The sequence below is a fragment of the Micropterus dolomieu genome, linkage group LG02 (genome assembly GCF_021292245.1).
Source record: "Micropterus dolomieu isolate WLL.071019.BEF.003 ecotype Adirondacks linkage group LG02, ASM2129224v1, whole genome shotgun sequence".
Taxonomy (NCBI): Eukaryota; Metazoa; Chordata; class Actinopteri; order Centrarchiformes; family Centrarchidae; genus Micropterus; species Micropterus dolomieu.
In genome coordinates this window covers 21,791,989-21,819,744 of record NC_060151.1, presented here as the reverse complement: position 1 = coordinate 21,819,744, position 27,756 = coordinate 21,791,989, and the positions used below count along the sequence as shown (strand labels likewise).

Genomic DNA, 27,756 nt, shown 5'->3' with positions numbered 1-27,756 from the left:
AGTAAGATTCAAAAAAGTGATTATAAATTAAACATTGCCATGAGTCTCCCAGCACCGTGTGGTGATGTTCAGCTGATACATTCACATATTCTGGCCTCCCAAGAGTGACTAAACAATATTTCCCCCCTTCACCATCAATATTTCCAGGACTCAACAGCCATCAGTGTCACAAATCTCACCAATACTGATGGTGCACGCTAATCAACAACATAACCCCATCCTGACTCACTGCTCCGGCGTTAATGGCAGATGTTGAGTAGAATTACGAAGAATGGCCCCATGTCAGCACTAGATATAAGTATCAATCATCTGATGATAAATGATGCAGTCAAGGGAAACTGAAAGGGTTCTGCTTCTGTGTAAGAGCTGATAACTCTCTCCAAACATATCTCGTCCTTCCCTAGAATGTCAGAGTGAACCTGTTTCAGAGACAAAAGAATGCAATGATTAAATTCCTGCCTTCAGCCACATAAACCCAACACTCAGGAGGATAAAATGAGCCAAGGTCATTGCATTCACATTCTAAAGCATGGCTCCTCGGGTCTGTTTGCTGGTTGTTATTTTTCCTCTGAGCTTTCTGTGGAGAAATATGAAGTCCGAAACGTGGAAGGGGAAGGAATGCCGGAGAAGGATCAGTTGGAGAACTATCAACGTAGAAGGACTGTAATCTATTACAATGACGTTCCCAAGGATCAAAAGCAATGAGCTGCTGACTGTTTAATAAACTGCAAGCTTACACTGCAATATGGTCTTAACTATGATTCATTACTGTCATTGGATCTGCTATGAAAATAAAAGAGGCGCCTGAGGAGAGTGCTGGATTCCAGCCACACTACATTTCTGTAAATTGCCTCTGCATTACATGTAAAGACTTTTGTGCAGTTCATATTGGTCTGTTTTCTTTGCTTTTATTTCACCACCAATTAAAAATGCATGAAAATAAGAGTTTAAGATCCTCATGAGTTCCCACTGAGACTTACAACTTTACATACTCAAGGCACAGTTTGATATTTTATTCATTAATGTGTTTCCTTACATCATAATTACAGAGGTAGACTTAAACAGGTTGCCTCAAAGTCACGGCTGACATTTCTTACTTTATGTGGAGCAAACTGCGTCGAATGTTCTCCGGCTCTTAAGGGGTTCATCTCATCTCTTACAGCAACAGCTAAATGAACTCTTTAGGACACTCTGGCTCTAAAGAGAAGATAAAAGCTGTCATATTGAGGTCAGCAATCTGCAGAATGTGAGGTAATACATTACTTATCAGCAGGGATGAATTTTCCACATCTTACATTAAAAAAAAACTCCAATATGCACATGAAATTCTGTTTCATGGCATCCATTGAGTTGAATCTGAAAATGTTTGTTTTAAAAAGAACCATCTGTCTTTTAATTATGGATTTTCATTATAGGATCTATTGTATGTCTCAATCATTTCTAGTTATTACAAAGGTGGAATTAGAGCTGTTATTTACATTTTAAACACCAGAATTAAAAAGCAAAGGCGCTGCTTATCGCTGAAGAAAGGCTGTTTTGGAAGGCCAGCCAGAGACTGGTGGGAATTGAAGGAGAGAGCTTATACACAGCATGCACACACACACACACACACACACACACACACACACACATACATACAACAGCAGGGCTCTGGTTTAGGGTGCTGCTCTGGTTAAAGCCAACGCTTGGCTGACTCATTACAGTGCTGTGAGTACACTCATTAGTCACTTTCTGCAGGCAATGAAAACAGCTTAAAAGTGCCTTTAAATGGTCACCAAAATTTACTGTGTACTAAAGTGCTCATATTATTCTTCAGAGTATGGGGCGATCTATAATTCATTCTGCTGGGTTCATTGTTATTCTCATTGGTGAAAAGGAGAGTCTGGGGAATGTAATAGGGCCTCTTCTTACTGTTAATTGGCCGAGTGGAGAGGATAGCTTTTTTTGAAACTTGTCATGAACATGACACAAGGCCATTAGGTGACTGGGAAATATAATTCGGTGAAATACAATCTGTATTTTCATTTCAAATTTTTAAAAGCTGTCTTTCACCAGGGAAATGGTACATGAAGATAAAAAAAGGGGCAACGAGATAGGCAGTTGTTTAGTCCCTCTGAATTTTCTCCAGTGTGCATTCATGGTTGGGTTTAATTGAGGGGTTTCAAGGATGCATAAAGAAGCACATCTTGGTACATGGGAGGCACTGCTGTATACTCTTCCTGTATCCGTCCTTCAACCAACAAACAGAACTCACAAGAGATTGTTACATAAAGTAAAGCAGTTTTAAGTTTATCTTTTTGACACATTGCTCTTCTCCAAAGTGCAAAAAAAAAGTGCATTAACACTCAGTAGCTTAATAAGGAAAGGTACCAATTCACTCACCTTGAGTGCTCTAGATCATGAAAATATGTGTATGGAGCAGCATTTATAACAGGCTCATTAAGAATTACAGATGATTTCTGTTTTAGTGCCATATTATGACTGAAGGAAACATTTTTCCTGATATTGGAACTATCATTCGCCAGATTCGCGGACATCTCTGCCTTCATGTGCAATAAATAACATTTGTGCCCCTGCTAAGTATCATCACATTTCTATTTCAGTTTGCTTTTATAATGCAGTAACTGCAGGTAATGATAATAAAAACATTTGTGTGTATCTTAGTTCCTCCACAGGCTCAACTATCATCTGCTAGATTCTGCTTTTCACATTTTAAGAGGATTCTCTGTGTTGTAGGGAGGTGGAAAGAAAAAGAAATAAAACTCCATGATAAAGTGTTACTTTTAGAGATTTGACAGGTAATAAAGAATCCCAGGCCAAGCTTAACAAATACATTAGGACATTTCCCTAAGCCCAGGGACATATTAGTGCAGTTGGAGAATATTCATTCATAAATAAATAATGGTGAAACAGCTTACGGGGGCATCTGGCTTTATATTCGTATTAGCTGCTGTGCTCATGAAACCATGTATCATGATAAAGAGGATTCATGAGCACTGAAGCCTCTCTAAATTATGGTTCCTTCCAGACTTTTGTTCATGCATACCATAAAGAGCCATGCAATGTTTCTTTTTCTTTTGCCTGTTAATCGCATAATGTGTCGTCTTCTTTGCAAAAACGTAGACATACATTTCCATTCACAACATCCTGGGTCAGGGTAAGACATTTCAAACAGCACTAGAATATTCTCATGTTGGAAAATATCTACTTTAGATATACACTTTGTATACTATTTCATACTTGGCCAGTGTCTATGTACTTGTATGATACCATGACAGTTTGGGCTCCACTCTCTTCCTCATAAACCGGTGGTCAAATTATTTTAATGGCTAGAACCTGCAAGACAGTGACTTTCGTGCGGTTTGGCAGCTTTTTCAGAACAGTATGCCCGGGGTAGGAGTGCTGGTAAGCCCATTATCCCCGTTTACTATCCACTGGGTCCATTTTCAGATTTCTTTTGCCTCCTTAATCCAGTAACAGTACTTGTTGCTTTTAGATGTGACAGTTCTGGACCTCTTTACTTTATTTCACAGGCTAATCTACTCAGTTTCAATCCTGCTTCCCAGGGACTCCTGGGTACTAGAGCTACAGCTGAATATGGCAAGGTAAACAATCATGTACCCCAATCTGAAAAAAAGGTTCATAAACATAATCCCTTTGTTATATTGTTATTCCATAAATGTATGGATATAGGCTACTGTATGCATATGAAGCACTCAGGTAGGGTGACCTGCTCGCTGACAGGTTCAGGCATGTTTTTTATGCCACCTTGATGGAAATGTGGCCAAACACAGAATCACATGTCATTGGAATAACTGAAAGCACACTGAAGATGCTGTCAGTAGAAAATAAAGGGTCATTACACCCTGTCTGGTTCTGACCCTACCAGAACAGAAAATACATACTGCATGCTATTGCTGTAAAATGCCTTGAAATGCCACAGCTAAGAATGATCCAAAGTGTTGAGCTTAAAAAATTAGATCAAAACAATTAGTTTGTATTCTGCTGCATCTTATGAATAATTCCAAATACTTGGTGCTAATGATTAAAATTTCACATGTTATGAGAAGATATTGTATATGTGATTCAATCCTTTTTTACCAAGATGCTACTTGCTGAAATAATTAAGAATCTTGGAACAGATGCACCTCACTTCTCCAAGTTCAGCCATAAGCATTTGAAGGCTATGAAACAATGTGTAGACCCCCACCACACACAAACACACACACACACATCTACTCACACCCTAAAGTGAAGCATGACCCCACCAGACAAATATCAACTTTTAAAATCGCTATTGTGATATTGAACAAATCATTTTTTTTTAGAAGCGTGTTTCATAAGAGAAGAAAAATCTGTGCAACACCGTAACAGCATTGTGATTGGATATCCGTGTGTGCGCATCTATATTAAAATCAACTCACCGTTTGGACGGCTCTGATCAAAATCAGGAAGAGTGACGATTTTTCTCAGTGCTAATCTTGGTGTATTTGCTTTGTCTGAAACACTAGATAAAGAAGGGAAGGAAATGACAGCAGGGAATAATAAAAATTCAATACAAAAAACAAGTAACAAAAAAGAAAAAGAAAAAATGGATTCCTATTTTTTTATTCATCTTGAACCATTGATGGGTCCCCAGATGCTGAGATCTAAGTCTGCAGGTACTGAGTACCATTCACCAGTCCTGATGACAGGGTGAACATGGCCCTCAGCCAAAACACTCCCCTCCAACAACACACAACACACACTTCACCGAGGGAAACACCACATCTGCAGCCACCCCACCTTCACCCCGCTCCGCTAGTGCCTTGGATCACTGCTCATGTTGTCCAACACGGTTCCGCCTGGGAAAGATCTCAGCTGTCAATCTCCAAGCTGTCAGCCACGCTGACCCACCGGACCCCGGACGAATCCTGCAATAGAAATCAAACAGCTCTTCCTCTCTGTAGTGAAAGTCTGTTGCTGTCTTGTCCTGCTTTGAACGTTACCCTGCGAAGGGTTGATTGAGGGGTCTAGGGGAAAAAAAGGGATAACAAACAAGCAGTGTGAAAGTGAATACGAAATGAAGCTCGGCAGCAGATAGTGAAAAACAGGCAGCTAATTGACTGCTACAAGGAGGAACATGACAAATTAATGCTGATAGCGGGGCAGCTGATTTGGTGGTGGTATTATTTCCCACTTTACAATGAATGTCTAAAAAACAACTGAATCTTGCAGCGTTTATGAGCTTAATCCTCTACAATTGCCCTGCTGTAGGAAGACAGTCTTCAAGAAAATTATTTTAAATAAGCTCTACCGTTGGCTGCAGTTGAAAGCAACTCACTTCCTCTTTATGGATTAAAATTACTTGCAGTTAAGTGGTCGCATCGATGTTCACAGCAGCCATTATTATTATCTTATATGTGAGACCTCAGTAGCGGTGAGGGCTAGACACTTCATAATCTGTTGTTACAGACAGGTTCATGTTGGTGACCTTTAGCTGTGCCAGCACATGCATATTATGCTGAGGGTCTCGCACCTTACTGCAAGTACCTCTCTGTCTCTGTCTTCCCCTGGTTCTTCCCTTGAATCCCAACCGCCTTTTCTCGTCTTCTAAAATCAATTCTTATTGATTTTTCTGCACTCTCTGGGGTGGAGTCAAAAGAGGGGACAAAGGAGATAAAACCACAGGCAAATTGCTAAAGTAACTCCATTGTGCCATGTGGGATTGATATTATTATGAGCGAGGAGTCTGGTGCTGGTTCGAGTCCCTTTAAAAGCACTAGGGAATGAGAGTAAATTGCATCCTCTGCTTACCAGGTAATCAGCCGAGACATGACTGGCTGTCCTGTTTTATGGCATAAACCAAAATACCAGTGCCAGTTAAATGATAGATAGAAAGTGGGACTAAAATACCTCAAACTTTGGGAAAAGACAACTATATTTAACAGCTTCTTTGAGATGAATCATTGATTGGAAATCAGCTTGGTGGTGGGAGACCAGCTAGCCAGGAGACAGACGCTATGCTATTCTGACCTCCTCTACTCTGGCCACTAAATGTGGTTTGTTATGTACTGTATGCTATAAAATTACTACTAAAATAACCGATCAGTTGATCAAAAGTATTGACGACTTCTTCTTTATCACTGATACTTTGCAGATTGAGATTTTTCATACAAAACATGACATCATCTTAAAACTGTGATGCATTGTTACAGATGGAAATAGATGGAAATGCTTACTTTTCAATTAGTGGATAGGATTTGCTCCAGCTCGACCAGCAGCAACATCAAAATGCTACGTGAATGTTAATGCATTAATAACAAAAATCCACATATATAATGTAAAAGTCTAATATTTGTTTATATAAAGGATCACCATCAGCTAATCTTCCTGGGGTCCGCACCTCACATACTTTACATAAAACATTCCATTCAATTGCATTAATATATATTAAAATCACCTTAAGTTATAGTGTACAATAATACATATTAAAAAAAAAAAAGAAAAAGTGCGCACATACAATTGAAAACATTCATATACAAGTCAAAGCAGCCACCACTGAACATACAATTAGGTGGAATACTTTTTGAAATCAATGTATAAGAAAGTCAATTCATATGAAACTGTTCAGTCTGTCATCTACATACCCAAGAGAAGTCTCTTCATATTCTTTTTGAAGGATCATTTATTTTTTTATTAGATGGATATAAAGGTGTAAATTAGTCCAGTTTGTTATAGCTCTGTAAACAACAGTTTTTTTTCAATGCATTAGTCCTTAGGCAGGGGACCATAATATGACCATCACCAGCAAATCTGGTGTTGTGGATATGAGTACTGCAGCAAACTATTTCGAATAAAAATGTGAGTCATCTGTGAGTTAATGGTGCAGCTGAAATATGTGGCCATGCTTAAGGAAATCCTTTGCTCAGTGTTGAGGCATGAGCAGTGCTAGGTCTAGTAGAGCAGCCCAGAACAAGTCTGGCAGTCCAGTTTTGTGCGACTTGTAATTTCACCACTTCTGGTTAACATTTAAGTTTCTTATAATTTGTTATATAGTTTATTTATAATTTGCTGATAGCAGCTTCAATATAAGTAACTTAAAGATATTGCTCGTCTTAAAAATTTAACCAATCACTTAAAGGATTAATACATAATAATTAAAGCTGTCCAGGAATATGCTTTTCACAGGGAACTGTGCGTCTCATCACTCTTTATTTCCTTCTGACTGAAGTCATAATTAGAGTCAAACAGCAATGAAATCTTAGAATCTAATCTTGATCCAACCAAGAAACTGAATAGCAATTCTTATTTCTTATTAAAAGGATAACAAATTGAACATTCACTACACAATTGTAGTTGAAGTTAAACTGAAGTTAAACGTGTCACTGATGTTGTAACCATAGATGCCAAAGTATGACAAGCCCCTCTTTAAAGTAAAAACTGAGGTCAGACATGCTTGTATCTTTACATACCAACTGCTGCACCCACTATACACACCAGGAAAAGCTCTAAACCTCTAGGCCTCAGATAATACACGGTCTCTGCAGCAGCGAGACAATAAGCAGTAGATTTGTGTGCTCGTACACTTTCTTGCCCAACCCCACCTGGATCTAAACTGGATAAAAGGGGGATCTTTGAACATGAAAATAAAAACGCCTTCAAGATGTGTCTCATGCTGCTACAGTACAACTTGTAAAAGCTGCGAGAATACAAACGCTTGTACAGAGACCTGAAAGAGAGAGAAATCTGAAAAGATCTGAAAGCTGCACCATTGATTGGTTACACTCATTACTGGCTCAAGGTGAGACCACGGGCTTCTCTGACATTAATCAATCTGATGTTGTGAAATAGTAATACACGTGCCTTTGTGTAACTTAAATGTTAATTTCACACGAATTCTTTTTTTAATGCTGCATCAGTGAGTCTATAAACCAATGAACCCCCAGAGCTACATGGAGCTATTCTGAGGGACAATTTGTTAGAGAAAAGCTCCCTCTAGTGTAGGAATAAATACAGACCTTAATAACAAGACACCACTGTTAACAGTTTCAATATTTTTTAATCAGAGTTTTCATTATGTACTTGCATGGGTAAGCCAACAAAGTATATATACATTTGTCCTTTCAGGGAAACAAAAAAAAGACATCAAAAGTGCATACATGATAAAGAGAAATAAATTAACATATAAAGACTCTGACACAGTCTAATGAACTTACTGTTAAAACACTGCTCAACTCTTAAAAAAATAGAAAACAAAATGTAAGAAAAAATATGAAATGCACAGGAACAGAGACCCTAATGTAAAATATAATAAAACATTAGGACAGTTCAAACAATATAGACAACTTTGTGAATCTCGTACATCAAGGAATACAGTAAAATGTCCTTATTAATTGAAAAGAAAATTTCTCAATGAATGAAACACATTATTTTACAAAATGTTTTGGAAATGACACATTTAAAAAAAACATAAGTAAAAGACAAAAATGTCAAAGGGGAGACATGTTGCATTTAGCACTATAGTGTTCTTTGTTAGCTTAAAGAATATTTAAAGGAGACTCGTGACATTCATTCATTACACAGCTCCTTGGTTTATGTATCATCCAAAGAAAGATATAAGCACTTCATTACAATTTGTTTTGCTTAAGGCTTCTGAAAAGTTTCAGTATCATCCGTCTGTAGTGTTTACATCTGAAAAATGCACTCAAAAGTCTCATCCATCTGCCCATCCATCTGTTTTACCCCAAATTCACAATTTAAGCTAATTTTGAGTCTTTTAATGTTAAGGACACCACTGCTGTATTGCTTTAATTCTACAGTAAGTCTGTGGCTCAAATGTAGGTGTGTTGGTATTTCTGTTTCAGTGGTTTTTGCAACTTTGTTTTAGTGGTAAAATGCTTAAATGTTGCAGATCACGGCATTAATTAATGGGTTCACCTTGAAAAATTGGAACTTTGTGTGACTCCGTTAACAAAAAAACAGCTATGTCATAACAGATAACTCAATGCAGGAGTCTCTAATCTTAATAAACTTCTGCAGGGAAGCCTACCTGCCTATATATTTTAACAACTACAGTGATTTATGTATTAAACCCACTTCACCGGTTTTCAGAAAAAGATTGCGGTGCTGTTTAAAGCATGTTCAGAAGCTGTTTGTTTGCTAATAAACCGCCTGTTTTAAATAAAAAAAAAACAAAAACAAAAATCACATCATGATTGAAATGATAAATCATTCATCAGCATAAATACTACAATATAAAATAGTATTAACTGAACATTTACATTTTAATGTCATTGTTCATTACATACTGTAATATAAAACTACAAACGTACTCTTTATTGCATTTAGCTCTATATATATATATATATATATATATATATATATATATATGATGCAGCTGAGAACATTTCAACAGCGGTTCACAAACTGTTTTTACTGAAGTGAATTATGGAAGGCCTTTTCACAATACATACATACATACATCAGGCTATTTAGTAACCACATAGAGATTATCGCATCCATAGTGTTGTCTCTGCTGGTGTACACCAGTACAACATGTTAAACATCTTGTCAAAAAAAAACAAATAAAAAAACAACAACTACCAGTTTGGTAGGAGCACCCATGAGCACAGATCAGCAGAATTAAAAAATAAAATGAGAAAAAAGGGGAATATTAACATTTAATGGTAGAATGCTAAAAGAAATTATGGCATTAAATAGATTTTAATATAGGCAAGATTTGAAAGTTTAATCATTTTAACTGTACAGATGAAACATTCTGTAATTTACAATTTCTAAATATTGGAATGGTGTGCAAATGAAGCTATGGAATATATCAGCCATGCTCTGCTTTCTCTGTAGATTTTTGCATAGTTAATGAAATACATGCATTAGCGTTTTCATGCAATACTGCATTTATCATTCTCAATTGTGTACATTGACAACAAATAAAATAGATGCAGTGAAGAAAGCTAGAGTCGAGAAACAATTCTGTAAAGATTCATTTTGTCTTACATTTTACATTGATTTTTGACATCTTGTTTCAAAGGGTATGTATCTGGAATAATTGGGAATTTATATATATATAATAAATATATATATATATATATATATATATATATATATACACACACAGATAGACTACAGCACTTGGTATTCAGCCATGTTGCACTTTAAGTAAACCTTAGCTTTCTTAGTCTAATTAACGAACATCAAACAAATGAGATGACTGTTTGATTATTGCTCTACTACTCGTATGTTGGCCGAGGCACAATAAAATACTATAAAAAAAAACTAATGTTTTTTATGATTGGAAACCATTGAAAAGTTCCATGTTTGGATTAGGGGTAGGGTCACTTTATAAGAGGTTCCTGCAACATAACGCAGGACCAAAGTAATATTGTAGACATTCAAATCGTATATTGGGATTTTTATAACAGACCTGCAATAGACCACAGAACTCTTTAAAGAATTTACACTGTACAACACTACTAGTACTGAACGAGCTCACTTGCATGTGCTAACAAAACGTAGGCAATGTGTGTCGTTATGGATAAATGGAAAATAGTTGGAAAACAGGCTGCAGCTTTCAGATTTAAGTTCTGTACAGAAAACAATCCTTTCATTTGCCTCATAAAAAGTTTGGTTGAAAGCAATTGTGATCTCAAATTGTGACCATTCTTTAAGTATTATACGCAATATGTCTACTGATATTTGTTTACAATGGCCCTAATAACTAAATAAAAAAGTCAAAAGTGAGGGGCCTCACACCACAATCCAATAAACTTCTTATTTAGCAAGTGGATGAATGGACAAACAACTAAGTGCAATGGCATGATCCTGCTCTAAAATGCACACAAGCCACTACAACTTAATTACAGGCTTTAGAACAGGCGAACAAAAAAGTAAAAGCCAAAATTACATAAAATTGTCCAGTTCTCATCTAAAGTGCCATGCAAAGGTTCCTGATAGATTACAATGTAAAGTAGAAAAGAGCAGCTAAAGGAATACCACCAAATTTAAACAGCAGTATGTTAGTTCTATGGCCAGTGACAGTTTGAACACAGTAGCCACTATATATTTTCTAATGGAGGGACATTAAAAAAAGATCCCACAACGTTTTGGGGGACTGGGCTGGTCAGTTTGTGCAATGGTTGCGTAAACAGACAGAAAAGTAACAGGACTGCAGCAGATAACTTTTCCACTACTCCATAGTAACACCTACAGTAAGGACAGCACACTATGTGAAGTCACTGAAGGACAGAGAGATAAAAACATCCTGAGGATATATAGAGGCTTGTAGTGCCATTCATGTTCATCACTTCACAGGTAAACTGACTGAGACTATCTTTAAATGTGTTTTTCCTCTAAATGTCAGATTTGATGCTCTGGTTTCACATCTTGGAGATACTTTTATTCAGAAAGTTACAGAACTACAGGTAAGAGTAAATAAAAACAAAATTTATGTTTGCCTTGAAGTTTTCTGTTGTTTCTATAGCCTAATTAGTATTCTCACCAGATGACCGTTAAATTTAAATAAAACACTGCCGGGTAAAATTTAGATAGATAGATGGAATGCCCACAATGCATTGATGAACAGCATGTTGTGAATCTTTGAGTTAAAATAATGATGTCTGGTTACAAAACAAGCTGTAGAATTCAATCTTCTAGTCAGCCTGAAAAATATGATGCAACCGTGTCGCCTTACAACTACTTTTTTACTTTTTGTAAAACACAGGTTATTCCAAAAGCAAACCTCTCTCACCAAAACTATTGTCAGACATTTGAAGCCAGGCACATTTAAAGCTGCAGATTTGCTCAAACACCGCACAGGCCATTTAAATAACATTTATCTATAAATTGAGTGGTGTTTCCTCTGAAACCATCTGAGAACCAATGTAAACCTGGTAGATGCTACAGAGAAACAGCAGAGAGAAATACTATAGATCTGTAATTCAAAAATTATGTTAATGTTTAAAGTAATAAATAGTTACTAATAATTGGATTTCAATGGCATAACCACATTCATTCATTTAAAAACATACAATATGCTGGTATCTGGTGTATGAATATTGCAATTGCAGGTGGGATAATTCTACAACGATAACGATGATTGTTCTTCATGACAGCTGCAGTGACAATATCCTGCCTTTACTGCAATCATTTTACTGCAAATGAAACGTTCTACACTGTGTCTGATAGTTCAGCCTATATATCCATATTTGGCCAACATGTGCTCAGACAACATTAATGTAGTTCTATGCTTAATTAAACGGCTCATTGTCAATATTCTGCTTCAGCCAAATGAAGAAATGAATGTACTAATGAATTAAAAAAGTACTGTCTTCTCCAATGAGGTACCACAGGTTATGATAAATGCTGCCAACAGGGTTTCTGGTTCACTGAAGTGTGTGGCTCACAGTTTTGAACATCAGCATTTGAAAATATGCTCATTTAAGATATATCAGTGCCAGAGGAGCATTGGTCTGTTACAGCACCAGGTGTATGAAAGGGGTGACCCCTGAAACATTGAGATGAATGACTTTATAAATTACTTTACGATATGTCCTGAAATCATGAACAAACATATAAAGAAAGGTTAATTACATTGTTAAATTAGAGTGTGTGTGTGTGTGTGTGTGTGTGTGTGTGTGTGTGTGTGTGTGTGTGTGTGTGTGTGTGTCTTATATATGTATATATGACTGTTCTGGTAAAAGAAAACTACTTTATCTATACAAAGTGCGAACAATACAACATTCCTACTCAGTGGTGCATACAGTAGTAGACTACAATGTTGCAAAAAGCAATAACTTGTTTCCATGTACAGTATTGAAAGGCGCTTAAGATAATTTTATCTTGCTCATGGAAAGGAAAAAATGGGACATATTCTGTATACTATACAGACACACATATATATGTATTTATATACTTTGATTTTAAAGGGTTTCATGCCAAAACACACGGTCCCTTTCAGAAAAAAAAATTTCAATAAGCATTTGATAAAATACATTTCTATCAAAACATTACTAGTATTAAACAAAAATAAAGTTTTAAAATATTGGAAAACTTTTCTCAATGTGTGTACCGATTCTTTCTTATCTCAAATCATTTTAGGTTTTGGTACAGGGCCTACCGTCACCACTGTATTTCTATTTGTTTAATGTTTAGTTTGTTTAGAATGTAATGTTTAGAATAATCTCTTATTTTTTCAGCTACATATTAATCCTTGATACTATCCAGACAATTACTTGTCAGTACATTCAGGCTACTAATGTCTTTTCTCCCTGAAAAAAACAAAACACGTTACCTCTATTAACCAATGCACGAGGTGTATGGAGAAAGTGTTTGGAAGACAGATTGCAGGTTTTACTTAAAACAATCAATACAAATTTCTACGAATGCTTAGCCACATTTCTTTCAGAATGAAATTCTTATGTATGTGTGTGCGTGTGTTTGTGAGCATACCAACTCAGCCTCAATATTTGTCCAGAGACCATTTTTGATGTTAAGGTTCTGTTCTCACTGCTGTTGCATTCAAAATGCTTATAGAACAGGAGGTTTAAAAATCAACAGCCAGCTTATTTCTATCTTAATTCCAAGAATGTGTGTCTAAATCAATTCAGAATGTCAGTCTATAGGATATATTATGTATTATTGGTGCGTATAAGGTGAAATGTTTCTTAGCCCCTTAATTTATTTTAATGTATAAGCTGCAAAATTTGAAAATCAGGTTTGGCCAGCATTACATCTTGCAAGAAAACTAAACTTAATGTTCCCAACATGCAAAGATGTGAAGTGAAGATAATTGGATTTCAAGATTCCAATAGGGAATTCTGTCAGCTGTCATATACACCTCCAGTACACACAATCAAATATGTTGTGTTGTACAGCTGAATGGATATGGCCTACCCATGTATCCCCCATGCCAGAAAACATCTACACATTTTGTGTCAACCGATCAGCCTTCACTCCATTTTCTCACTTGCATCAAAATCATACCTAATGCTTAAAGGTGTAATTGGAAACAGTATTTAAAAAAATAGAAGAACTGGCATCATACCATGCAAGTGTTTGAAACCCAAATATGCAGGTGATGTGAAATATATTACTTTTTATCCTCAAAACTAGCTGCTGATATTCAAACCTCAAAGCCAGTATATGCATTTGATGCTAGTGCACAAAACCATAATGTCAAAAAATGTCTATTTACAAATCTATCTGATGTTCACTGAAACTTAGGCACAAAGAAAATAGCTGCATTATGTAAGTTCAACGTTAACTACTATCGATATATCATTGAGGCCTCTGTGTTGTACGTGCAGGAGATTGCATGCTTGATGACAGCTTTCGGGAGGAAGCCATCCTTTCAAGAGGCTTCTTCCCGTTTGTGGGAGACTTGAGACTTACTTCAGAAGTGGAAGACTTTGATTTTCCAACGTTTAATAGAGTACGACTGAGAGAGCTGGGGGGCTTGGAAGACGCCTTTGTCTCTGACTTTGTCTCACCTCCATGAGACTCTACAGATTTCTGTGAAGATACAGCGCCTCCTGTCTTTCCATTATCTCCAGCAATGTCCTTGGCTTGTCCATTCTGCTTGCATGTCCTCTCTGAGGCCTTTTTTGCAAGCATGCTGCTCTTTCCTAAATCGGCCGACCTGCGGCTTTCCCTTTGTCGCAGGGCACTCTTGAAGAACGACAACGCTTTTTCCTCCGGTTTGCTGCTGCGCTGCAGGTCTCTGGTGGATACGCTGGGTGAGCGCAGACTAGTGACAGAAGAGCTGCTGCTAGAGCTCCTCACAAATCTCCTCTCAGGCCGGTTGCTTTCCCCACTCTTTGGCAGTGAAGAGCGGGCTACCAAGCTGCCTCGGAGATTGTCTACCAGGGGGCTAGTGTGCATAGAATCTCTGCTGTAGCTCCTTTCTATCAGCTTTTTCCGACTATTCGCAGAGCTTTTCTCAGTGGCACTGGAAATCTTCTTTGCAGTTGGCGAGGGAGAAGCTGAGGACTGAGGTGTGGAGCGGACGCATGGCTTGTGTTGTGGCGTTGCCTCTAGAGGTCGAGTTGCTTCCTTTGTTTTAGAAGGAGTTCCACTGGGTGTAGAGGTGCTTTTCTTGGTATTTACACTCTTTTCTTTAGTATTGCTCATCTTTTTGCCCTTCACAGGTGTACTGGAAGATGTCTCAGAAGCGGCGGTCTTAAGGGTGGAGCACAAACGTTTTTTGGAGGTTTTCTCTTGCTCCGCTTTGCTGGAACTCTTTGTTGAGCCTGTGCTTTCTGCCTTGGATGCAAATCCTCCGATACTGCTCTTACGTTTCTGTTCTTTGGAGGGAGTAGCTTGGGTGGGTACAATGTTTTGGTCAATAGCGGTTATCTGGTTGTTGTTTTCAGTTGGCTCATTTTTGGTGCCTTTCTTTTCGACTGGAGTGGGAGCCCTGCAGTACATCATGTCTAGGAACCTTTTATTGTTGTCCTGGTCACTCAAGTTGCTCTCCATCATCGACAGGGGAGACCTGCTGCCAAAGTAGCGTTCATGTCTACTGTAGCTTCCAAAACAGGAAGTGGAAACTTTGTCATCACAGGCCTCTCCTATCCTCTCTAGAGGAGGAGAACATCGAGAGTCGAGGGAGAAGCGCGATGGCGAGTTGGACCGCATGTGCAGCTTTGCAGATAGAGACCACGAAGGTTTTATCCCACTGTCGCTGAAGGCTAAAGGGCTAGCGATGGAAGACCTGCAGGACAAGCTCTGACGCTGGATGCTCCTCACAAAAGGACGGACGGAGAATCCTCCTAAAAACAAGGAAACATTTAATAAAGAAATTTAGATAACATAAAGCCGCAAAATCATGCACATACAGGTCTTAATCTTGTTTTTATATAAACATTAACAATCAATAGTTGTATTGATTCACACCTTTGACTGCATCAGTGTATTGACCATGCACAGCAGTGTTTGTGCTGTTCAAAATTGTGCAGCTACCACAGAACTGGACCTGGCGGTTGTAACAAATGCTCTCAGATTTTCGCCTTCTATTCGCATATGTGTTAGCTTTGTGTTAATGTGTTGATGAACTCTCAGGAGCTGAAAAAGTACATTTACCAACTACACTTTGCAATTTGTGCCAAAGATATCTGAACAGCGTTAACTAATTAAAGTGTGTAGATATATTTGTAAGTAATGCCCACACATTACTTAATAAAATATTACTACTATTATGGTAAGAATTGATGCCACATTTAAAGCTAGGGTAGGCAATTCATTTCGGGAAGCATATTTGTTGAAATCCTCTTTACATCCTAACAGCAAGCAATAAATCAAATGCACAAAAAAATAAATAAATCTGTTATCTGTGGCCAATCGATTGGCTGGCCTACCTGCCTGTCTGTCTACTTACCTACCCACACGCAAAATGTGTTTTGGGGGAGGCCTGAAGGGAAGGGGTGGGATTTTTACAGTTGGATACTTTCAAAATCTAGCTAACTCAGATACTCCAACGTTGCCTGCCCTAGCTTTAAATGTGTAGGCACTCAAACATGTAAGTAGCAAAACATTGGCTGTAAAATAAATTACATAATTTGGAAGCATTTTCCATAGTGAGATCTGTGAAAGTTGTAGTTAAATACCAGTTTGCCTGGCCAACATATTTGGGGACTATGCCGACCCCAGTTTTCTGGAGTGTTCAACACAGCCTGCATTTATATTAACCACAAACAGCAGTCCGAGCCAACATCTGTCTCAATTTGGATTCACTCGGTATGTGAGGTTTCCCACAGTACAGAACTGTCAGGCATGTCGTCTTGTTCATCCCAGTTATACGTGACACGTGTCAAGAGACTTGCTGCCTTGTCCCTGAAATATTCTCCTTCTTTAAACAGTTATTAACAGAATTTTGGAGTTGGTGGGAGAGTTCCTGGCTATAGAGAACGCTGTGAAAACTTTGTGGTATCTTTGGTTTCCAACAGAAACATTGTCAGTAGAAGGAGTTTGGCGCTTTGTACAAAGGTTTGTGTTGCTCATTTTAAAAAAGGTTGGATACACTGAGACACATTGAAAGCAAATATGTCTCTTTGAAGCTGTTTCCTTTTGTCATTTGGATCTGAAACTGATGGTTTGCCAAATGTATTCTCTTTTATATTAGTTGTGGTCTCCTGAATTTAAAAAAGTCTAGTCTCATCTAGGCGGTGGATGGCGTTACGAATGGCATTATTCGAACATAGCTTTGCATCTTAAAAGTTTGCGCCTCTGTTACAAATATGGCCTGAAATGTAAACTCTGAGTCAGACAGCCACAGTTCATGTGCAAGTAATAAAAAAATTTACATAAGGCAGCACTGCAAAGAATTACAATCTGACACCTGTAAGATCAAATAAATTAAGACAAATATAAGCATGGTCTCACCATCATCTTCACTGCGTTCTGCTGGAAACTCAACTGACTCAGCCAGTGATGCCAGAGAGGTGCGCCTGGATGAGGCCCCGGAGGCCAAACTAGCAGGCCTACTGCCAGGTAACCTGTTGACCCAGTGGTCACACAGGGATGAACTGGTGGAACCTGTGTAAAAGTCAATACAAACTCTAGTGTCTCTTAAAAGTTTAGACCCACGGTGATGCATATTATGTAGTTGGTTCCCTCCAGAAATAGCACAATTTCCCAAAAAGGTCTGACTTGTGTGGTAGGGACATGCACATTATAACCACAATGGCTATAAACCAGAGAAAGGCTTTACTCTAATTAAGATGTTTAAATTGGTCACGTTCAGCATTAAATGAGTAGTCCTGCTCCCATGCTTCAAAACACACCTCCACATTACAGCACATTACCATGTTAGTTTCTCTCCAGTATTCAACCAAAAACCTACACCCTCTGTCATAATAGTACTGTGGTACACCTTTGTGGCTATGTTCCTGCAACTACTGCAATAAAGCTACACTTTCACACCAGTCTCCATCACAACATGACTGGAATTGTACATACAGCAGATATTAAGACAGACATAAATACTGACCAGCAACAGAGCTGTTGGCTGACCAGGATGGAATAACTGTCCTCCGCTGGTAGAACAGTATATAAGCCGTCTGTTGACACACGTCATCATCAGCTACTGGTGAAACCTCACTGTCATCAAAGCAGTACCACTGACCATCAATTGAGTTCTTGCAGTAGGCTGCGAGTGCAAAACAAAGGGAAAAATAGATCAAAATGGAAGACGAACGCATGACTATACAGTCTAATTCTATATTCTGATTCTCACATACAACCTTTGAAGTAGAACAATTGTTTACAGCATTACCAGTGTAGTGGCCTCCGTGCATGTTCCCATGGTGGTTGCACACAGCATACAGGTCATACAGATAGTCATCGGGGTTTCTTCCTAGACCGTAGGGCCGTCTCCATGGCGACCAATGGGAAGGTAAACTCCAGCTGCTCTGGCTTCTTTTAACCACATGAGGGGCCATGTCCATGCCCATCAGCGGGAACTTCACCATGTTTTGCATCTTCACCCTCCGGTCTCCCTCCTGAAACAGACGCAAAGACAAACAACTCAGCATTTCAGGAACGACTCCTGAAATGAACGACTCCGGCCTACCTGCTCGTTGCAGCCAACAGCAGAGTTTATTTGTGGTTTCGTGGACAGTACAAAATAGCTACAACCATTACTGAGGACTTTAAAATGCTTCGTTAGTTGTTTGGAATGCCAGTCAACTCCTTTCTTATATTGAAGATCCAGAAAATAAAACAAAAACTCACCAATACCAAACATAAGGCTGGGTAGCATTTTAAATGTTTCAATACTGGTGCCGAAATGACATTCAAATTTCAGAACCGATTCCAAGCAGTAATTTGTCTAAATGTTACTTTGAGAAATATAAATATAAACAAATAAAGCCATAGATCTTAAATGGTAAATGTTGTCTAAACATGAGAATCAGTACAAGAACTTTGTCACAATTAATTAGTTTAAAATTGACAAAATATTGAATTGAAGTCAGGGAATAAGTAAACAAGGCCACAAATTTGACCTGATATTTGATGCTTGACACTTTTCGATATGCAGGGCTAACACAGATAAATAAAAGCAGAAACTGGATGCTAAATAAAAACAGTAGTGATTCTTGTTCTTAGATACTCAGAAAGTAGATTACAGATTACATTTTTATTTTCTATTTGAACTGTGTTTGGTTGAGCTGAAATACCTGTCTGAACCTCTTGAGATGCAGTATGAGCACATCCGGAAGCGTCCACAGGCTGAGCTTAATGCGGCCCTGCTGCAGCTGCTTGCAGTGGGGACAGCGCCAGGCATCATCTGGGGCCAGCTGAAACACACACAGCCCAGGAAGCAGCCATCAAGGGCAAGTCCAGACCACACTGCTTATGAAATGGGCCTCGCACAGGATGAGGCCCTGGGTTTTTCTCTCTGTTCTCCTCCAGAGCAATCACAGGCAAGTCAAACCACAATGAAATTGTAGTTCTGTGCTCAGAACTTTTAGTTTATTCCAAACATAGCATTAGCAGTCAAATACACAATAAAACCACAGAGAGTGAAAGGCTATTTGAGATTTAGCAGAAGAATAATAAAACGGTAGGAAGGAGACAAATGTGAGGCAATACTTCAAAATATACTTACCACTGCCATGTGCTAAGGCAAATCTAAGATTTGCTTTCTAATGTAAAACTACTCACAGTGCAGTAATTGACTGTGTGTGTGTATTTTGTGCATGTGTGCACAGGTTATGTGCACGGCCAAAATGTTACCTGCTCCTCCTTAGTGTAGAGCTGAAAGCACTGAGCGAGGGTGCAGGCCTGCGGCTGATGATGTTGTTCCCTGTGCAGATACACGCTCTCAGCATCAGGAATGTACTCCTCCTCAGTGTGTCCAAACAGACTGTGAGAACATGAAGCACAGTCGTCCATTCTTTCAACAGCAGAGTCACATGAGGATCATAAGACCTGCCTTGAGATTTTTGATCAAACTAGTTCCTATATAAGTAAAATATTTCAAGACAGTTGATGGAATTGTTTAACACGTCGCAGTAATCCAATTTATCCTCTGATATCATGTGTTGTGTATCTGGTTTGAGAGTATTCGTTCGATGTCTTGCAGGGACTGCCAAGCTGGACCACTGATGAACTAACTTGTCGTCAACACATGACTTCTGATGAGGCTGTGACTTCGATTTGACCAGCAAAGGGTGTATATGTGTGTCTGTTAACCACAGACCACAACATGGTAATTAGCTCAAGTGAGGAAATAAGAGCAGACGTGTCGTTGCTTGAGTAGGCGGAACTTCAGACTCTGGTGTTTACTTGGTTTAAAACCATAGCTGTTCAAAGAAAGCACATTTCTAAGTAGATTAAGCAAGTTTATTTTTTTAACAAATAATGTGATGAATAGCCTTTAGGGAAAAATAGTAGGAGGCACCTACATTCAAGGGCTCAAAATAGGTTGAGTCCTGTGAAAACAGCCCTTGTTAATTTGGTGTTGCTTAACTGCACAATGCAGCGACTGTCTAAATCAATTTGACTGAAAGGTTGCCTCGCCTTCAGCTGTAAAACCGTGTTCGTAACTGACACGTGAAGGTGCAGTGATGTGCTGGCAAGCTTTTTTTTGTGTCTCTAAGTGTGTGTCTAAGCAAAGAAGTATTCACATTAAGTTGAGAAACAGGTATAAGGATTGGATGACCTGTTGGGGCCATCAAATACTTTCAGGTCACACTTTCTTTCAATACATGGTACTGTTTTCTCTAAGTATAATCTTATCTCTATCATGGGCAAGATTAAGGCATATTTATTCAGAATTTTTCTTATGCAACTTTTACACCGATACTGTCATCTCAATAGTGCCTTCAACATAAACGCATACACAAGCTTAGCTAGCCTTTGTTAGCCTGCCTTTTGATGAATGGCCTTCAATAAAATTACAGTGAGTTACTATAAAGTACACCTTCATGTCTACAAGGCAAGTCAATAAAATGAGTAACCCTCTACCAAATAAACACCACAGTTTAATCAAGTGTAATTTGTGTGCATGTCTCATAGTTTGCAACCAACAGTATAGCTTTTTTTTAAATCCAATATATTGTTCCCAATGAAGATCAAGGCAAACAAGTGTCAAAAACTCGCTTCTTTTCATTCTTTGCAGAACAAACACACTGTTGATAAAACAAAACAGACCACAGAACTCTGGCAGATAATCTTTTTCACTCACTAGTCCTTGGTCTCTTTGTCCCACTCTACCACAATCTTCACATGTGGTGGGCCCCCTTGTCCACAGGACTTGTATGCTCTGCAATGGAAACAATAATAGCGGGAAACCAATGAAGTGACTTAAGCAGATGCAGACGAAACAGGACTTGATGCCCCTTCATTTAGCTTTTTCTGGGCAGAATTGTGTGCCGCATAATCCATATGCAATTACATGCCATTTAAAAATGGGGTCAGTGTGAAGGAATTTCCGTTAGGGGGATGGGTAGTAATTTAGAAAAAAGAACTGATAAGAGTATCGACAAAGAACCAAACCAATAAGGATAATAAATTCGAGTAGTAGTATCAATCATAAAATCAAAGATACCCATTCGTACACGTGAGAAAATGGCCAATATGAGTGATAATGTGTCCATCTCGGAGGAGGCATTGTCATACCATTTTCGATACACAAGAATGTTTGTTGCTTCGCATCTCGCACAATTAACTTAACATTGCTTTATTGTCATTTGATAACCACTAATAAATAAAACAATTTACATAGATCAAGAGCAGAAATACCTATTAATCAACCACAGTAATCAATCCCAGTGATGTCAAAACCTACTTTGATTTTACTTTGATTCATGCACCTCAATGGAGCAACAACATTGTGACTTTGATTTTATTGCTGCAAACTTATGTAGGTAAGCCAAACATGGTAAACCGGCATTTTAACAAACAGTCAAAATCATGTTAGGGCATGTCACCTGAGCAGTCCTATGAGAGGAACTGAACCCATGGAGCATGTATATAGAGAGAAGATTAAACACTTTACCTTTGTATGCAAATGTTAAATTAATACTGAGAAAACAGTCTTGCAAATTATATTTGCCTAGTAACTGTTTGAAATTGACTGTTTTTAACCACCTTTTCGACATGAATGGCTGTGCAAGGCATTATCTCATGAGATTTATGAAAGCACATACTGTATGCACATTTGTGTTATTGCAAAACTTTAAAATCACAAAATGACATAACATTCAAAATTATCCAGCATATACATTTTCGGTGGTAACTAAGTCCTAATTAGGCGGTAAACAGATACTGTTTAAAACAGAGAGCAGGACTGACCTATCCACAGTTTGGTGACACAGTGGTCGTTCATCTTGAGGAAGGAGGTAGGTGATACCAACAACGCCAACCACCCGAAGACTGAAAGGTCCAACCTAAACAGAGACGCCACTGTCAATACTTCTGTGAGACAAGTACGTCTGGCTTACTAACAAGGAGTAATCATAAAAACAACAGGGATGATTATTAATAATTTCACAATAATTACACTAATTTTACTCTTTTTGGAGGCTCATATTTCAAGTGCAAATATTCCTTTTCATCCGTCTGATCAATTAAGATGTACGGCATCAACTTATTTACTGTATATTCAATCTATAAAGGCAAACTGCTTGTTCCTCTTCCTACCTGAACGTAGACCCCAGGCCTCAACAGATGACGCATTTTTTCCAGGATTTCTTTCTGTAGAGCATCCCAGGTCACAGTGCGCTCCATGTACAGTACAAAGGGGAGTCCAAACCTAAATCAACATAATGCCCTTTGTTAGCCGTTATCAATTTCTCCAGTAAGTTTTGAACACCAATAGCCCATTAACCAATTACTACCATTTTTGCATATTGTTCAGCCTTAGATAAAATGACTGCCGTCTTTATTATTGGTAAGAACATGAGGAAGGAGCGTGTTACACAGTCATAGGAAAGATAAAACATCACAGAACATAAAATATTCTAAGTGTAATACCTCTTTCCTTGGTGGCCGCTACAAGCTCTGTTACACACCAGAAGGATTATTTTTTCTGGTCCTAGGTTTTTATTCGGTGATGCCGTTAAAGGAGTCATGGCACCCTGCATGAATGACGGAGTCCTGCTGATTTCTGTCCCATACTTGAAGTTGTTATGATTCAGGTTTGCCAGTAGACTTCCTTTGAAAGACAGAAACATGTCTTCATATTTTTTTCCACATTAAATTAATAGAAGGGAACCTATGAAGTATGACTTACCTCTTTTTGTGCGTATATTTTCCAGTTTGAAGGTCTCTGGTGTCTCAAAGGCAAATATGGAATCGCTCTCTTGAATGATGTTAAGATCATCATCGTCATCACAAAATGAACGATGAAAACCATCATAGTACATTTCAGTCAAAACAAACTGAAAGAGAAAAAGGAGGACAACAAATTTTTATCACTAACAGTGTCATCTTGATATCCTGTTTCAGCCCTCATTTACATTTCCTCTCGCATTTTCATCCTGTCAGCTTAAATTAATGTTAGCACTCAGTTGTTGGAGCCCTAAGGACAACTGTGTTTAAAAATGGCTTACTCTCCAACTGTGTATTGAGTAGACTGGCAACAATAGGTCAATATATCAATTAGTTGTCAATTATTGAATTAATCGCTGACAATTTTGATAATCGATTATTCGCTTTGAGTCCTTTTTTAAAGAGAAAATTCTCCAAATTCTCTGATTTTAGCTTTTCAAATGTGAATATTTTTGGGATTTTTTACTCTTCTGTGACAGTAAACTGAATATATTGAGGTTATGGACAAAAGAAGACATTTGAGGACATAGGGATGAAACGATTACTGGTTTAACTGTAAACCATGGTAAAATTCCCGACGGTTATTATTACCGTACAAATTTTAATTACCATGATAACCAGGTACGGTTACCACATTGTTATAATCTCACGGCAAACACTTTCCAGCGTCTCCCAGAAGCAGGCGCGCAAGCGCAGAATGCAACGTGGGTTTGTTTGGGTCAATGACAACACGGCGGAAGACAGCGCTACGGAGATTTTCTAGTCACTCTGAAGTCCGGTCGTATTTTAGTTTTTATGAGAGCGCTGAGGGAAACTTGATTGAAGAAAATAACCTTACAGTGAACGCAGTGTGAGTTAACTTTTAGCTTTGGTCTCTCTGACTTGCTAACAGCGAGTAAACTGAAGCTCTCAGTGTTGCTGCTCTTGTAAAACACTACACGTTGTTCTGTTGCTGTGTGCATTGTGTGTTGGCAGAGTCTATTCGTCCACTGCACATGATAACACGTTACGCTGTTTAATCAACCAACCAGCATATCTAGAAACGCTACAGGCTCCTCTGTATTTACGTCAGTTTTTGGGCTCATTGCAGTTACTATCACTGTCTTCTAAAGACTTATTTGTTTTCATGTAATTGTCCACGGGACATTGTATTGCCTATATAATATAAAATCTTCATAATGCACAATTAGATGATTTTTATTTGTTTACAAAAGGTAGGCTATTTGTTGTTATTTAATTTTTTATGTAAACAAAATGGCAATTGTATTTTTAGTTTTCAATATAAAACTTGTTCAAATGGTTTCAGTGTGTGTGTCACTATAATCGTGATATGAAATTTTCATACCGTTTCATCCCTATGAGGACATCACCTTGGGCTTTGGGAAACACTGATGTTTCCCAAAGCCTAGAATAATCGATAATGAAAACAGATGTTAGTTGCAGCCCTACTATTGAGTCCACTTCATAAAAACCTGAGGTTTACGACAAAGTTCCATTCAGAGGTAGAGCTGGCTTTAGGAACAGTGAGCTATCATTGTGTGACTGTAACATAGACTCTCTGTATCAGACCCTGAGCTGATAAGGGACAGGAATAGCACCTGGTCCATTGGGATCTTGGTCTCACATGACACAGCATCTCTGAGGCGATAGACAGTGCTGTTGAGGGGAACAGCAACTCCGATCCTCATACAGTGAGAGTACTTCCCTTGGTACACCACAGTCACATACAGGGGCCTGGCAAAAACAGTTAACACCAATAAAACATCTGACATACTCTCTTAACATACCCTATACAGGCTGGGTTCCTACTGCTTTAAAGACATGTTTTTCATGTAGTATAGTGTAAAGATGTTACATTATTTCCCCCTACTTCACTTTTTTTCCCCACAGTCTATGAACCCACTGTTGTTGTGGTTTGAAACTCCAAAGTGCACACTCCTCCCACACCTGTCTGAAGCACCTCCTGCACACTCAACCCCCACCACTTCTCTAACCCACCAGGTCATATTCCACCTTCTGTGACCACACACACACACTGATATTTGATATTTCAGGTTCTCATAAACCTGTCAACACACACACACACACACACACACACACACACACGTTTGACCTTTAATAAAAAGTGTCATCCATCTGAAGAACTTAAAAACATTGCGCTTGTTTAGAAAAATAGGTAAAACAAACATAATGCAAGCTTTTTTTTGAAAAGCCTTATTGTACCAATACATGTTTACTTCCAAAACCAGTAATAATTTCTCATGAACATGTAAAAACCTGTCAACTAAGCACTGTTAACTGATCACACCTCACGCTGCAGCTCAAGAGTAACTCACCGCGTGTGTGGCAGAGGGATTGGTAATGAGATGCAGAGGAAGGGATCAAAAGTGTTGCTCTGCTTTTGGCAATGTGGGCAAGTGAGAGACGACCTGTTGGGGGGAGAGAAATCCCTTATTATAGCAGAGAGATGATGTTGCCAAACTGGAAAAACATGGAACTTTACCTGGACACAAAGCCTACCTGTACTGAGCCTGAAACAGTTCTTGCACAAACGACCCAGCAGAGAGGGGAGGTGATGCCCCCTCTGTGCTTTGATCATCTTCTTCAATAGGTGGCTGAACAAACAGGTTTTATTAGTCAGATTTATAAGTCATAAGTCATGCCAGTTTATCAGGGTTCATAAGCTATTGTGAAAGCCTTCATATTCTCTGTTTCATTACTCTGTTAACTACTTCCACTGAAAACAGAGGAAACAAGACCAGGCAAGCCTTGCTTAACCAGACTGTGAACACAGCTCATTTGCATGATACGCTGAGTGACAGAATAATTTAAATACCTGTGAGTTATAATGCAATGTAACAAAACAGCCCTGCAATAAAAACTGGAACAACTGTTTTCAGCTGTCCAGACAGAAAGGGCAGTATGGCTGAGCATTAAGTGGGAAATGTCCACATGTCAATTAAACTTCAAGGCTGTACTGGTAGACTACAGACATTGTTTTTTAATAAAACACCAAACGATGCCCCCAATGCTAGTGATCTACACTCACCTTTATAGCAGGCCTGCAGTTGGGGTTGACTGTGTTTATATCCTCGTGTACTCTGTCCAGCAGCCACAGTAGAAACTCTTGAGCATCGTGCTGAGCATTCCCTTTAAACTGGGTGGCATTTTTTGACACAGCATTCTGCAAAAAAAAAAGTGGCCAAAGGTCACAATGCATGTAAGGTTTATATTTGTTGGTCATGGAGTTTTAGCCATTGCAGATCCTAAAGATCATTTGTGTAGCAGTGTTGTGGATCAGTACTGGCATTTTCAGCATGTGTTAAAAAAGTAATTATTTCCACAGACAGTGTGCTCTACTATAATAAATTTACCTTGAAATCCCTGCTATGCTGGGGGGTGTACTCAAACGTCCATAATGCCCGGACAAGTCCTGACAGTTGCTCTGTAACCTCTCCTTTGGCCAGAGGACCCTTCTTCTGCAGATGTATGCCATTTGTCTTTGGTTTGTCCTCATCCAGCTCCTCGTCTTTATAGTGCTCCAAAACGAGGTACTCAGCAAAGAGTTCGGTGTTACTGAGGCACTGCAAAATTGCATTCATGAAGCAGGTATTCCCGTGGTTTTTGAGACCTGACACTCCAGGAACTCTCTCTCCAGACAGGAAACCTCCGAGGTCCCCATCATCCATGTGCACATCTTTACTTCCAGATTTAAACGTGGAAAATCCTCCATCGTCTTTGTCGTCCTCTGTTTGCACTTCAGATCCAAAGTGGGATAACGCTGTCAGTGTCCTCAGGACTCTGCTCATGAAACTGCCCACAGAGCGCACTGAGCCTCGCCTGAACAGCTTCTTGCTGAAGCTCGACTTCTTGTCCTTGGTTGCGGCTTTGCAAGACATGATTTCTCTTTCAGAGACGCACAACTCAGACAGATGTGGTATGAGGAATTAGAGCCATCCCACTGGCTGCTTCCTGCTGCTCCATCTCAAAACATATAGACAGCAATAACGCCAACTAAGTTAGTTAACGTTAAAGCTTACGCTGCTGGCAGCATTCGGTGTTTTAGCTAATAATAACATTTTAATTGAAGTGTCTTCTTCTAAAGCACACAGATGTTAGCGTTAACTTGTCAAATAACGTTAGCATATCGTGCACTAACCTTGCCTCAAATGCTGGCTAGGCCAATTACGTAACGAGTTAATAAGCGTAACATAAACATTGGTTTACTGCCCCGCAGCAATGAATCAACCTCAGCTGCTGAGAGCGAAGACAGCAATGTTAGCTAATTTAGCTAACAGTAGCGCTAGCTACAATAACAACAAGAGCAACACAAACAGCAACCGTCCTTTTCGGCCGAGATTCCCACGTCCAACAGAAATTGATAATCCACCATGGTATGCAGGTAATGACAGTTAAAGGAGAGAGTGTGTCCGCAATGTGTTACATATTTGGAGGAACAAGACACCAAAGAGCAGAATCGTTTTA

General features: G+C 38.7%; 1 protein-coding gene across 4 annotated transcripts; it reads right to left on the bottom strand.

Moving 5' to 3' along the window:
- Window positions 1-27,756, bottom strand: usp31 (ubiquitin specific peptidase 31). Of its 4 annotated transcripts, XR_006822259.1 has the most exons (20): window positions 26,646-27,756; window positions 26,321-26,455; window positions 25,792-25,886; window positions 25,608-25,700; window positions 24,870-25,005; window positions 23,234-23,381; window positions 22,975-23,155; window positions 22,642-22,753; window positions 22,294-22,388; window positions 21,185-21,262; window positions 19,732-19,861; window positions 19,173-19,292; window positions 18,269-18,494; window positions 17,984-18,142; window positions 17,377-17,529; window positions 13,447-15,767; window positions 4,786-4,913; window positions 4,425-4,507; window positions 1,098-1,197; window positions 1-419 (listed from the first exon to the last, which is right to left on the bottom strand). XR_006822259.1 is itself a non-coding variant. In XM_046033213.1 (16 exons), the coding sequence occupies exons 1-16, from the start codon at window positions 27,168-27,170 to the stop codon at window positions 14,275-14,277; spliced, it is 3,879 nt and encodes a 1,292-aa protein (XP_045889169.1). In that variant the 5' UTR covers window positions 27,171-27,756; the 3' UTR covers window positions 12,687-14,274. The 4 variants fall into 4 exon arrangements, 2 of the variants coding, with proteins under 2 accessions (XP_045889169.1, XP_045889183.1); XR_006822260.1 differs by lacking the exons at window positions 1-419; window positions 1,098-1,197; window positions 4,425-4,507 and having other exon boundaries at window positions 4,898-5,012; XM_046033213.1 differs by lacking the exons at window positions 1-419; window positions 1,098-1,197; window positions 4,425-4,507; window positions 4,786-4,913 and having other exon boundaries at window positions 12,687-15,767.

What these genes read in the sequence shown, in the direction of transcription:
- usp31 (XM_046033213.1), bottom strand. Translation starts at nt 27,170, where the DNA reads ATGTCTTGCAAAGCCGCAACCAAGGACAAGAAGTCGAGCTTCAGCAAG. An exon ending in ACTGCAGGCCTGCTATAAAG is followed by an intron (nt 25,887 to 26,320) that starts GTGAGTGTAGAT and finishes CTGTTTGTTCAG; the next exon opens with CCACCTATTGAAGAAGATGA. An exon ending in AGAACGCAGTGAAGATGATG is followed by an intron (nt 15,768 to 17,376) that starts GTGAGACCATGC and finishes CCTTGTTTTTAG; the next exon opens with GAGGATTCTCCGTCCGTCCT.